Below are 14,120 nucleotides of genomic sequence, written 5' to 3'. Positions count from 1 at the left end.
AACCTAGATTTTTCTGCCAATTTTACCATCATCTGTCCTATATGTGGGAGACATATGAAATGTCAGATATTCCGCTGTCCTGTCCTACAGGTCCAAATACAGACAGGCACAACAAATGTAATTAATTTCCAGTGCCCTGTCCGGGGCTAGGTGTGACAGTGGGACATGTGTCCTACTTCTTTCAGTAGACAGCTCTGCAGGAGTCACTGATACAATTCACTCTTTAGACCAGTGTTTTTCAAACTTAATGCCTTCTGGGAATTCTTTTTCCATTGATCTGTCTGCTGAGGAAGCCCTCAGTCATCTGCCATGAATTCCAGAGGGTTCTGGGGTATATTCAATTCAGCACACACCTAATTAATCTGTTTTCAGTTCATTGCTAACCTGTTTTTAGTTTATTCCCAATTTCATTTTATTTTTGGATGTTTTAAAAAGTTGTTTTTAACTATTATTTTAACTGATAATTTTATTGCTTTGTTCCCTTCATAAACCACTTTGAGGTTGTTGTTTTTACAATCAAGCGGGGTGTGTGTGTGTGTGTGTGTGTGTGTGTGAAATAAATAAATAAGTAATATATAATTCGCTCAGGGCATGGGCAAGGCCCATTGGGCATCACCCGCTATGAGCAGTGCATCCTCAAACGAAATTTCCGACAACATCTAGGAACCCAAGGTTGAAGAACACTGCTCTACTCGGACCAACAAAATCCAGGATGGCACTATTCTAACATGAGCAGATTTGATTCAGCAATATTGCTGCCCAGCCACCTGCAGATTCTACAGTTTGCCCACCCTGTGAATACAACTAATGTGCCATGGTACTCTCCTGCGGTACATCAGTGGCAAATTCAACCAGTGTTTCTTGTCCTTTAAAAATGCTGCTTCTAAATATTTTGTCCAAACTCACCTGCCGATAAAACTCTACTCTTCCCCCCGTACTAGTTTACACATTACTATCCATTATTTTTTTGAGCACATCATGCACAGTCTGTAAGAACACAATTAGTAGTTGATGATCGTCTAAATTATTGCCAGGTAAATGACGTGAGCTACAGGACAACCGCTAAAAACTACACAAACAAACAAACAAAGAAGTGGGATGTCTACAATAAAAGGTAGAAAGGGCTGGGAAATCAGATGCACTAAAAACCATCTAGGCACATTTCAACTGTGGAGAAAATAAATAAATAAATAAATAAATAAACATATATAGAAGCAAAACAAGGAGTCACAGACAGTGTCATCACCTTGAATCATACTGGGGGAGTGGAGAGGAATAGCTGCAAAATAATTTAGAAAGCAAATTGGAAAAAAATTAATGTGAGATAATTAGAAGCCAGCAACAGAAAATGTCGATCATAAGCAAAGGCAAAATAATAACAAAAGCAAAGCTTTTCAGTTTGATCAGAGCAGGGAAAACGTGCGTGTTCTGTAATATAAAATATGCATATAATTGCATTTTAAATATTTGCCAAAGAGGGCCAACACCACTTAGTATGTATAAAAGCAAGTATTCTAATTAGTAATTGTGCTGGCAAAGGTAATGCACACCTTTTAAGAAAACAGGATGGTGGACGCAGCACCATTAGGATGCACAACTGAGTAACAATATGTAGGCTGCAATGGGGATAACTCGCCACCACTTGATTGGCTACAGCAAACAGAGTCTGGTGTGACAGTGAGCAGAATCCTTTCATTGAGCAGCCGCATTGCTGGCCAGTGTCACCTTCCCAGCCTGATTAGCAGGAACACCTTGACGGGAGTTGCATAACTAGCAGGCCCACCATGGTATGAATGGATAATGTGGCTCCATCAACCAACCTGAAGCGTAGCAGCCATAACAGTCCTGCCTCCCCTCTTCACAATTTGGGGCTAAGCTCTTCTGGTGACACCTCAACACACCTTAAGGGGATCACACACTGGGACAGCAACATATCCACCTCTGCTAATGCTTGCTTGGGTCCGGCTCAATTCCTCATGCAGCTCCAATTGTTAGTTGTGACAAATGTCAAAAGAATGGAGCACAAGGAAAGTTGCTGGGGGGAAGGCAAAAACCCTGCAATGTAATGCAGAGCTGAACTGGGGTGCCTAGGTAAAATCCCTTCCCAGCCACACAGCAAACGGATGCCCAGATTTGAGGGAGGGCAGGGTGGAAAGTCAGTGATAGTATTGTTGAAGCCACAAGCCAAGCCTCCAATTTATGCCCTGGGAGCAGACTACAGAGAGAAAGTTCGCTTTCTGGCCCAGTCCCTGGCCCCTCCCCCTGGGAGCAAGTTGGTGCTGCTGATTGGCTCCTGCAGCAGAGCACTGCACTCATGCTGCTTCCAACATACTATCAGTGCTGGCTCCATGCCCGACAGAACAGACTCGGTCTCTCTCCGCCTACCACAAACTGGGGATGTAGACAAGCAGGGACCTGGGACTTATGTTAGCAGGCATGGGGGAAAGCCACTGTTGTGCTAGAATACGGCAGCTGGTTTTCAGTTAATCAATAAAGCTGGTCTTGATCATGTGTCAGAAGCTCAACATCACATTTCCCAAATATTGTGGATATTAGAATGTAATGTAATAAAGGAGCAATTGTGTATTGATAATTTTAGACCTAACCTTTCTAATTCTTCTGTCATTACTATCGCAGTTAGGTCTACTTTTTAAAAATAGTAAAAAAAAAAATTTCAAGAGTACATATTACATGCCGGAAAGCTGAATGTTTCAAGGCATTTGCCTTTTAGTACTAACACTTGTGTGTTGCTACTTTACTTTTCTGTAGGTTGTGAATATCTGGGGCAGAAGTGGAATTAAGCAAAATGGCCCAAGCAGAGTGCCCATGACACATTTTTGTGAACTGGGTAAATTCAGCATGCAACAAGGAAATGGAATGGCATCTCCTAGTGGAAAGCTCACATGGGGATCTTGTAACCAACTGCTATCTCCCAGCCTACCCTCTCCTGTATGGCTGTTGGGAGGATAGAAGGGTAGGTTTTTTCTTAGCTCCTTAAAAGAAGACCAAGATAATAATGATGATGTGAATTGGTAATGATGTAAATTTGTTATTTTTATGCTTAGATTACAGCACACAATTGACCTGCGGAGTAAAGATTGGTCATATCAGATCTACATACTCAGAACTCAAGGGGGTCAAACAACCTCTAAATATTCTGCCAAGTATGCAGAGGCAAGGGAAATATTCTTTGTTCCCACCACGAAGGGAGGAGCCAAGTTGCTGCATGCCTGGGTAAAAGATGTAGTCATGTATCAGTTGATTCAAGATATGTTCACCTGCACTCTGCATAAATATCCTCATTGAGTAAATCCAATGGGTTGGATTCAAATTCAGTCATGCTGAGAGTAGACCCACTGAAATCAGTAGGACATGTTAGAACAATTAGGGCCCTTCCATTAGGCAGAATGAGGCAAGTGCCTCAAGTGGAGGGTCACAAATTGGTGCCCCCCCCCCAAAAGCCGGTCTCACTGCCTCCTGCCCACCTGGGAAGCTCTCCACATCATCCCCTGCTGCCTTGCTCTAGGAAGGACCATACACAGTGGTACCTTGGTTCTCAAACGCCTTGGTACCCAAACGCCGAAAACCTGGAATTAAGTGTACCAGTTTTCAAATGTTTTTGGGAAGTCAAACATCCAATGTGGCTGTCGCCTATTGTTTCCAGTTTCACCTGCACCAATGAGACGCTGCGCCTTGGTTTTCAAACATTTTAGAAGTCAAACTGACTTCCGGAACGGATTAAGTTTGGTGCTTTTGTTTTTGCTATTTATTTGCATTTTTGATTTTGAGGCTTTTTCAGTTAATTTGTTTTTGTGACTGTGTGGAACCCAGTTCAGCTATTGATTGATTGACTGTGTGCCTGTGGGAATGGATAAAAGCCCCCCATCCTAACAGTGACTATCAGTGCAGGTAAGGGGAAAAAAATATTTTAATTTTTATCATCTACAATACTGCCTTATTTATTTTATAGTACAGTACCTTGATTATTGCTTTCATTTTATGGATCATTGGTCTCGTTAGATAGCAAAATTCATGTTAAATTGCTGTTTTAGGGGTTGTTTCTAAAGGCCTGGAACGGATTAATCTGTTTTGCATTACTTTCTATGGGAAAGCATGCCTTGGTTTTAGAATGCTTTGGCTGTGGAACAGACTTCCGGAACAGATAAAGTTTGAGAACCCAGGTACCACTGTATGTGTGTGTGTTTCCTGGCATTCTGGGTAGGGTGATTGTGAAAGGGCCTGCAATGGCAGCCAAATTTGCTATAGAGGCCTGTGATGTGTCTAGGTAACACAGCAGCTTCAATTTGCAGCAAGGAGATGAGTAATTAAGACCTGTTAACAGTTTATCAAAGTTAGAAATTATGACATTATATATAATGTCATATATATAATGAATATATAAAGAAATTATATATAAAGTCTTCCATTGTGAAGAAACAGCAATACCCCTTTCATGAATTTGCTTATTGCCACATCTCCCCCAATTCCCAAAATTTCCCAGAATCTACATTTTTGAGAATTTGGTGGTGTTTTAACGAATCTGCATGTTTCCTAGTTAACCTTTAAAGCTTCAAGTAGAAGGAGTCAACACCTCTTTGAAGCATCTCCCTCACTTGCAAGGGTAACATGAGCTGCAGTCATTCAAATGCAATTGCATGCTATCTATTTTAATAGGCTACAGGGTGTGTCAGCTAAGAATTTGAATGTCACCCACAATACTGTGATCGTATTTTGAATGTATTTTCTGTTGGGGACTCTCTCCACCTCCACAAACTTAAATAAAACAGAAGTGTGTTGAGGTTTCGTAGACCAATATAGTTTATTCTGTTGGAATACATTGATTTAAAGTTTGTCATCTGGGCTAAAATGAAATGCTGATAATAAAAACAAAGGAAAGTTCACGAAGAAGTATTTACAATTGCTCACTTTGAGTGGTTTTTTTCCCTTCCAGCTGTAGTATTATAAAACACAAATATGCTGTATTTGTATTTTTATCATTTTTTAAAAGGAAATATCCTTTGTGGGCATTTCAAAACTGATCCTTACATTATTTACATCCTACCACTGATGGGCTCCATGAGTTCATACTGTTCGCTTATTCTTATTTGTGCACTATAGACATGAATTCTAGAGAAAAACAAATGCTAATATAGTACAGAACTTAAGACTTAAACATTGCTGTGTAAGCCGCTAAAACAATGACTTGTGCCTCTCTGCTCTCTGTTTTTTGGTTTTTGTTCTACGTTCATTTTTATGTAATGTTTGTTGTTTATTATTATAACAACTACATTCTTCAATGTTTCTGAATGGAAGGGGAAATGAGACACACTGCAATTATACTAACTAAATCTAAACATTTACAAATAACCTTTTTAAAAGACAGAGAGAGGTTTATTAACATTTGTTAAATTTATTCATGGTTTTGATGTAATGAACTTTGCAACTCTCTGGGCAATTCAAAACAAGTTAATTCTGATTTTAAAAGGCTTGACTGAAATCTAGATAACTCGAACATTAACTGGGCACAGTATTTCTCTGGATTGCACCCACTGTCATTCATTACAAGCATTTATTTGCCCTGATATTAAATGCACCTTGCTTTTCATATGTAAATGTGCCACACATCCACACATATGGTTTGACCAACTGAAAATAGATTAGATGGAATCTGACAAAATAGTAAGGGCTAAGTTCTACTCTGTTTTCTTAAAGAGAACCACTCCACAGCCTCCAAATAAATTAGAAATAATCAGCATACATTGGGTGGGAACCAAAGATGCACTGGGACTTTTCCCAAACCCTTTTCCCACAGCAAGCCCTGCAGAAGAGAACTGCAGTTCAACAAGCCAAATCAGAAATGTTAATGGCAAAGTAAGTAACACTATTTTTCCTATTAATTTATCCATGGTATTATAGAGTTTTTTTGCCCAAGTGCATAGCATGCATTGGTGTGGTTGGTTGTTGTTCCGATGATGCTTACACTTGAGTCCCTGGCTTTGGGGAAAACAGAAATGGAAGTTTCACCAGGGCTATTTCCCGTCTACCCCCCAACTATTGCTTCATTTCATACATAATGACATCAGAGAAATCCTTCAGGTAACTCACCCAGAATGGATGGGGCTGGAGACAAGATTGACATTGTCCAAGGTGTCTGCGGCCCAGCTATAGTGCCTGAGTGAATCAGAGTCAAATTCTCTTGGAAACGTCAGATGCTTCAAAGAGATGAAAGAGAAGAAATATTAATCCAGCAGAGAGAAAAAAAGTCAAGCATTTCCTGTGGTATATCACAACTGAGAAATATAATCAAACTTTTATTAGCACTTATAACACCTGCAATCATTCTCTCTCTCTCTCACCCACACACACCCACACACCAATCACTTTAATTACTTTACAAACCTTGTTTATGTAGGACATAGCAGCCTAGCTCATGGTAGTGCCCATTTTGTTTATTTATTGCAGTTATATCCTGCCTTGGTCTATCACCTTATTTTATTCTAGGTCGCCTTCAGGGTTGACTGGAGAGTTGAACCTGCATCTCCCCAGTCCTAGATTGACACTCTTGACCACTATGCAACAAAATGAGCTCAGAGGGAACAGTGATTTGAAAGAACGATAAGCAAGTATGTTATCCATGGCATCTCAATGGGGATCCCAGTAACAATCTCTGCACTAAACACAGAATACACATTGACAACTCTAGACAAACTGGGTATATTCAATATTGTGGCTGTGGATTCAGGCCCCACCTGCGTCCCATTGAAATGGTACATGCACTTGATAAAGTGTGATCCGATCCTCGTCCCTCAAAACCAGGGGTGGAATGGAGGAGATTGTGTGCACACCACCAGGGCTATATATTTTGCCCATGGAATATTTATACCTTTCCGTTCCTTAAAGTGGCTTACTTATATCTCGTGCAGGGAAGGGCTTTGGTAATAGGGCGTCTTGAGCAAGGACAAATTTGGGGCCCCCAATAAATCATTTTTTATTCATTATTATTTTGCGCCACCTCAGCTCAGCATCCTGTGCAGGAGAACCTAAACGCAGTGCTGATCTATGGCTTCCAAGCAGCCTACTGTCCAGGCAGCTTCACCAGTAAAACTGCATCATGTACCTTGAGACAGTGCTTGGATCACTCCCTCTATGCATGTATTTCCTATTTTACATATGTCAAATGTTGAGGGATGGGCAGACAAGCAACTAGAATTCTACTGCCCTGCACCAGACTTGATCCAGACTGGCAAAGGGGCAGGTGGGCCTGCAGAGCGATAACAGAAATGGCTTTGAGCAGTCACCATAAAACAAGCAAGCAAGACAAAAGAGCAATTTTAAAAGGGCAATTTAAATGAGCTGTTTTTTCCTTCTTTGTGTCATATTGCATGCCAGCTAGAATCTATGAGCTCTTCTTGTTTACTGAGCATTCATCTAGTTTCCCCCCCCCCAAAAAAAAAATTTGCACAGAGGTCATACGATGTTGCTTTTATTGAACATTGGTAACAGAGGTTATATGATATCACCTGGCACCACTGTTATCTCACACTTTCCAGCAAGTTTTCCTTTCATTTTCCCTACCCCAGAAGTTCCATTTTGGAGAAGGGATGGGGAAGCTGACTTGTCATGCCAGAGTCCCAAATCCACTTTAACTGCATACGCCGAAATTGCTGGCAAACAATTAAATGGTACCCAAAGAATAGTGAGTTTGGAGACAGTGTAGCTTTCAGAAGGGACCGAGTTACAGAGACAACTACATATTGTTTCCATATATTCTAATGTTAAACCACCTCAAGCCTCACATAACCTCAATGTCTGTTAGTGCTCAAAAGCAGACAAACCAGCTCAAGAATCCTGAGAAACAAAGTGTCAGGGTAGCCAAAAAATAACAGTAGCCTCTCTGGCAGTAACATAATACCCCCTTCCAAACTACAGCGAAAATTAAAAATAAGTTGTTTTCTGACTATATTTAAAGCATGAATAAAGATAGCCACTGTAGCCTGACTTACATGAAACCTTCTTGTGTCTATTATTAACCAGCCTCCCAGCTCACAGACTGTTTCAAAAATAATTTTCAGGTTCCTATGTCAGGAATAATTTATCAGTTCCATCTCTATGTGCTATGCATGGGGATGAGCAGCCAAGGTGATGAAGCCAGTGGCAGATTAGGAAAGTGCTCTCTCCCTTCCTTTGCAAAGATGAATTTTCGAGATAAAAAACTAATGCGCCAAATATTCCTGCTTCTACGTTTCTCCTGCTTTTTAGCGTTTCACCTTTAAATAACTATTCTATTTATATGAAAAGAATAACAACAACCTTACCTTTCAGCCCACACCAAAGGCATCTTCTAATCTTAACAATAAAATGTAATGAATGCAATAAAATAATCAAAAGTAGTAACAGAAAGCTAAAGCTACTCAAAAGCAGGGGAACCGAAATTCAACCCAGACTAATGGCTTGGCAAAATAAAAATGTTTTTATAGCTCACCAAAAGCCATTAAAAAAGCTGTAATATATTTCCAAGGAAGATCTTTATGAAAACAGTTTCTTCAGTCATATGCCGAAGATGGACCCAAAACTACTGTATTTTTCGCACCATAGGACGCACCGGACAATAGGACGCACTTTGTTTTAGAGGGGGGAGAACAAGAAAAAAATTTTTTTTCCCTCTCTGCCCAGCGCCCCTTCAGTGAAGCAGCAGGAGGCGCTGCACAGAGAGGGGGAGAACTTTCCCCCTCTTGTTTTCCCACTCTAAAACAAGGTGCCGTTTAAGGTGCGTTCAGGCGGCTACCTTGGAAGCCTGGAGAGCGAGAGGGGTCGGTGTGCACTGACCCCTCTCGCTCTCCAGGCTTCAGGCTCCTTTCGACCTGCTCTTTGGGGCTGGCGGGGGGAAGCCCACCACCAGCCCCAAAGAGCAGGTCAGGGAGCAGCGGAAAGGCGCAGCGGAGAGGCTCCTGCCATAGCCGCGCGTCACCTCTCCAGCCGGGAGAGGGTCGCAGCTATGGCTTCTTTAGCCCCGCGCGCGCTCTCCCGGCTGGAGAGGTGACGCGCGGCTATGGCAGGAGCCTCAATAGCCGCGCATCACCTCTCCAGCCGGGAGAGGGTCCCGGGGGCTGCTTTAGCCCCGCGCGCGCTCTCCCGGCTGGAGAGGGTTGCGGGGCTATGGCATCTTCGCTCCATAGGACGCACACACATTTCCCCTTCATTTTTGAAGGGGGAAAAGTGCGTCCTATAGAGCGAAAAATACGATAATTTTAGTATTATATTCTTACATTGTTGTAGGAAGAGCCATAGCTCAGTGTCAGAGTTTGCACACAGAAAGTCCCAGGTTCAGTCCCTGACATCTCGAGGCAGGACTGGGAAATCCTGTCTGAAATACTAGTCACTGCCAGCCAGTGCCAGGGTTTCGCAAACATTGGTCTCCAGCTGTTTTTGGACTACACTTCCCATCATCCCCGACTACTGGTCCTGATGGCTAGGGATGATGGGAGTTGTAGTCCAAAAACAGCTGGAGACCAATCTTTGGGAAACCCTGCTATCAATGCTGAGCTTGATGGACCAATGGTCTGAGTGGAGGGCAGCTTTGTGTGTTCCTATCTAGGGCAGTTCATACGCCACATATCTTCCTATAGCACAGGGAGTGTAGTTCTATTGAATTCTAGCTTGCCCAAGTGTCCTCAGTGTGTATGTGTTTATCTAAAACTAAAACTAAAAAAGCACAGTGGGCGTCTGAGTCCAATTAAAGTGGATTTGAAAAATGAAAAAATGACCTTTCAGTAACTGGGTGAAATCTCTTATTAAATACCTCATTAACAATTGTGTGTTCATGCAGCAGTTTAGGTAAGAAGTGTTATGTATTCAGTACAGTGGTACCTCTGGTTACATACTTAATTCGTTCCAGAGGTCCATTCTTAACCTGAAACTGTTCTTAGCCTGAAGCACCACTTTACCTAATGGGGCCTCCCACTGCTGCCGTGCCACCGCCACACGATTTCTGTTCTCATCCTGAAGCAAAGTTCTTAACCCGAGGTACTAGGTTTTCTGGGTTAGTGGAGCCTGTAACCTGAAGCGTATGTAACCTGAAGCGTATGTAACCCAAGGTTCTACTGTATTTTCTATTTCAAAAAATGAATAAATACTGGAGATTTTTAGCTGAAGGAGGGAAGCGTTGAGAAATCAACACGGAGGACTATTACAGACCTTCCCTGTATACCTTTAGCTGTAAACTAGAGCTTTCCAAACTGCGTGTCACAACATGTTAGTGTGTCAGCTGCAGTGTACAGTTGTGTCACGTGAAAGCTCCCCGGGCTCCTCCCGGGGCTGGAAAGGGGTTAGTTTAACCTCCGGTTTGCTAGTAAAACTGAATGGCGGTGTCATAAAATGATGCATGTCTTAAAAGTGTGCCACCAACATGAAAAGTTTGGAAAGCTCTGCCATAAACAATCCTAAATGCATTTTCCTATTTAACATTAAATGGAACCATTGCCAAATACATCTTTCCTTGTTGTTATTGCTGTTGTTTTAAACTAAGGCTTATTTGTGGTTGACCTGACCCCCATGTCAGCAGATTACACGTAATATGATACACTTCACAAGAGGGTTAAAATTAAGATTTGCCACTCCTGCCAAAATCAGGGAAGTCAGGAATAGCAATTCAAGCATACTGAAAGCCACTGTGGGCACACAAGCCTGCTAAGCACGACAGGAATACCAAAATATTGCTATCCAGGTCACTGCACAAGAATGCTACATTTAAACTTTTAATGAATGCCACTTCTCTTAAAGCCCTTTCATTAGGGAATTAAGGACTCTTTCATATTCCCTGCAGAAAACAGCAATCTGTAAAGACACACCCTATTCTACAGCATGAGAATTGGATATCCAGCTGCTATATATTCTGACTGTCTGGGTGAAACTTCTTTTAATCAAAAGAAATACGCTGGCATATTCACGCAGTTGTCAGTAGAATATAGCCTGAAAAGGAATGAACACTCAAAAAATGTTTCATCTGCAGCCTCTCAAAACTAAGCAGCATGCGCAGGTGTTTTGTTTTGTTTTGTTTTTTAAATAAAAAGACCAAACTCTGCTAACAATTTAATAGTGGGAGACAATAAGGAAGGAGAGAGAAGCAAAAAGAAACCTGGAGGTCGTAAAATTTGCAGCAGAACAGTAAATGGTAGGTTTATAAAAGGAAGTAAATTGGACTTTGGGTAGGAGGCCAAAATAGTTTTCCCAAACCCCATTGTTAAGAATGTTTGCAATCATTACCATCAGAGGAGCCCCACCCCAGACCTAACACATACGGAGACCAAGAGGACAGGTACAATTCCCAGAGATCACCATCTTAGAAGATGTGCCACCGGGGGAGTCTGCAAAATTGGGTGACCTATTCTGCCTGTTCACCCTCCCCTCCCATGCCGAACCTCTCCCCAATCACCCCCTTGAGACACCAGCAGCAAAAACAGTCATGAATCCAAACTAAAGCCCAGACTGGAAAATGCCTACCCAACAGCATGTGGCGTTCTATCACTGCACCCTACTCAGAAGAAGGAACCATGAACTGTTGTGTGCTCCAGATCCCAGCCACTGCTGCAGCAACATCCTTCTCAGTTCCTAATTTGGTGTGACTCTCGAGGTGGGCAGCACCCTGCATCTTTGACATACTTCCCCCCATGCACCGACTGGACACCTCTCTGGTCTTTTCAGTAATGCTAGGGGCTGGGCAAAGGCAACTACATAATCCCAGCCAATTGGAGATCATCTGGCGATGTGGTGACATCACAATGCTAGTTAGACAATCAGGTTTTGGCAACATGCAGGTGTCACTACTACAGACTCATCTCAGACAGAGACAGTTGTTGCCATCTATCCTACGTTTTTGTCTCTTGTAACAAGAAAAATGTTCCAAGAAAACCAGTTTAAGAAGAACACATAATATCTTGAAGAAGATAATTACCTGGATGGCCATTGTAAAGCAATTTAACACAAATAAGAAGCCTTGTCTGTTATTGGACATGCCTTTCTCCCAAAGAGAAATTGGCTATTCAATGTAAAATAATCTTACTGTATTGCATGCAAAATCCAGATACTGCCCTACTCTGATAGATCAAACACATTTACCAATATGTCAGTCATCCTTGCTTTGTGGTCTTTTGTGATATAAAGCAAAAGCTAACTCCAACATCCTTTAAAAATACTAACTTATCAGAGAAAGAAAACACTGCTATTTATTGAAATTCTCCCAAGCTGGCAAACAACTGCAATTATATGTAGCTTGAATAACCATTCTCGAATTTATTGCAGCCACACTGATTTTGCCCTGTAGATTTCAGCAGTATAAAAGTAGTGTTCAAACACTGTTTCTCAAGTTAAATTTATCTCTAACCCTACCATATTCAATTATACCCAATATATGGTTTACAGATTTTGAAAAGAAACTATCTTCTTTTGCCAATAAACCACATACTCTGTATTAATTCAGAAAAGCTCTTGTGACTTCACATTAATTCTACATTCTTTTCTACTGTTCTGAAACACAGGGCAATAATATCAGTATTGATTGAGAAAGTATCATTACCAGGGCTGTAAATTCCAATGGATTACTTGGTATGATTGACCGATTGATGCTTGATTCTATGATTAAAATTTCAACTTTGATTGACCGAAAGAATTGATAAATAAAAAACTTTCAGAACCCTACTACTGTAACATAAATAATGTATGTTCTAGCAGGAGAGGCTAAGCTGCATGGTAAAACATTTATTTATTTCTATAAAATGCTCCAAACCACAGAATCAATTAAAAAACCTCACCGGATCCTTTGAGGGCACCAAGAGTTCTTCAATCATCATGCTGTCCCGGGCGAAAGAACTTCTGTTCAAGGTGTAGGACCTATCCGAACTGAAGGAGCGGAGGCTGGTTGTATTTACAATTTACCACAGAGTATGAAGATGACAATGAGATGAACAAAAGAAAAATTAATGCATGCAACTTCCAGGGAACAAGTGAAAGATAATAAAACAGAATATGATAGATGAAACAGAATTTTAAAGTATGCTAGGAATTGTACCACGATTTTTAAGAGGTTTTCCTCTAATGTGTTGGATCCAAAAAGTTCCACCCACTACTTTAGTCATAATAAAGGAATATTGGTATCCAACCCATTGCCTGCAATCCTGAACACAATTACCCGAAAGTACGGTAAGCCCCACACAGGTGGCGCTGTGAGTTAAACCACAGAGCCTAGAACTTGCCGATCAGAAGGTCAGCGGTTCGAATCCCCACGATGGGGTGAGCTCCCGTTGCTTGGTCCCTGCTCCTGCCAACCTAGCAGTTCGAAAGCACCTCAAAGTGCAAGTAGATAAATAGGTACCGCTCCGGCGGAAAGGTAAACACATTTCCGTGCGCTGCTCTGGTTCGCCAGAAGTGGCTTAGTCAAGCTGGCCACATGACCCGGAAGCTGTACGCCGGCTCCCTCGGCCAATAAAGCGAGATGAGCGCTGCAACCCCAGAGTCAGCCACAACTGGACCTAATGGTCAGAGGTACCTTTACCTTTAAGCCCCACTGAACACAGTTGAATTTTTTAATTAGTAGACAGACAAGGGATTGCAATGATCCACTTAAAATCAGGATAATATATAGTTGGATTTTAGATAAATGTAGTAAAAATATATTCAGGAAATGTGGAGTGTAATCCAAAGCATGTTTACTCAAAGTGTAACTGAGTTCAATGAGACTCCCTAGTAAATGGGATTAGCATGAACAGAAACTTTCTAAAATGCTGCTGGTTTCTACGAGGGATTTATGATGGTATGGCCTAGGACCTCTGACTTTTCTAGCTAGCCCAGTTTCACACAAATGCATATTTATTATTTCCCTGCCCCCTGCTAATTAAGAGACCTCATTATCAAAGGGTAGATAAATCCAGTGTACTGATTGCACTAGTGTGCTGCTGCCACTGTTGTCAGCGACTTTTGCTCTCTAAAATTTACATCTGGAGTAGAAGGCTCATCTTATCCCTAAATTGGCCTCCTTTAAAGTGTATTACAGCTTAGAACAAAACCAATCCATCTCAGGAACTGCCAGCCCCTAGCCTGAAGGGGCTCCTTTGCTTTTGATCACCATG

At 41.6% G+C, this 14,120-nt stretch overlaps 2 protein-coding genes across 56 annotated transcripts in view; one reads left to right on the top strand and one right to left on the bottom strand.

The window, feature by feature from the left end:
* The window catches only part of LOC308476903 (uncharacterized protein), a 70,045-nt gene extending 65,670 nt beyond the window's left edge, over nucleotides 1-4,375 (top strand). For all 18 annotated transcript variants that reach the window (XR_013986148.1, XR_013986149.1, XR_013986150.1 and 15 more), the window contains 2 exons: nucleotides 2,770-2,974; nucleotides 3,066-4,375. Coding sequence is in view for 1 of the 18 variants with exons in the window: in XM_081005073.1 (XP_080861199.1) it covers nucleotides 2,770-2,970 (201 nt within the window). In the remaining 17 variants the exon portion in view is untranslated. The remainder of the gene's footprint in view (nucleotides 1-2,769; nucleotides 2,975-3,065) is intronic.
* ANK3 (ankyrin 3) overlaps nucleotides 1-14,120 on the bottom strand; it is a 393,167-nt gene that overhangs the window by 52,210 nt on the left and 326,837 nt on the right. For 27 of the 38 annotated variants that reach the window (XM_081004830.1, XM_081004842.1, XM_081004817.1 and 24 more), the window contains 3 exons: nucleotides 12,807-12,909; nucleotides 6,106-6,212; nucleotides 1,247-1,279 (listed from right to left, as the gene is read on the bottom strand). In XM_081004830.1, coding sequence (XP_080860956.1) covers nucleotides 1,247-1,279; nucleotides 6,106-6,212; nucleotides 12,807-12,909 — 243 coding nt within the window. The remainder of the gene's footprint in view (nucleotides 1-1,246; nucleotides 1,280-6,105; nucleotides 6,213-12,806; nucleotides 12,910-14,120) is intronic. The other 11 variants (XM_081004827.1, XM_081004839.1, XM_081004815.1 and 8 more) reach the window with 2 other exon arrangements.

Source organism: Podarcis pityusensis, assembly GCF_964106645.2.
Source record: "Podarcis pityusensis genome assembly, chromosome: 5".
Lineage (NCBI taxonomy): Eukaryota > Metazoa > Chordata > Lepidosauria > Squamata > Lacertidae > Podarcis > Podarcis pityusensis.
Note: the sequence above shows the minus strand (reverse complement) of the source record. Positions and strands in the feature narration are given on the sequence as shown.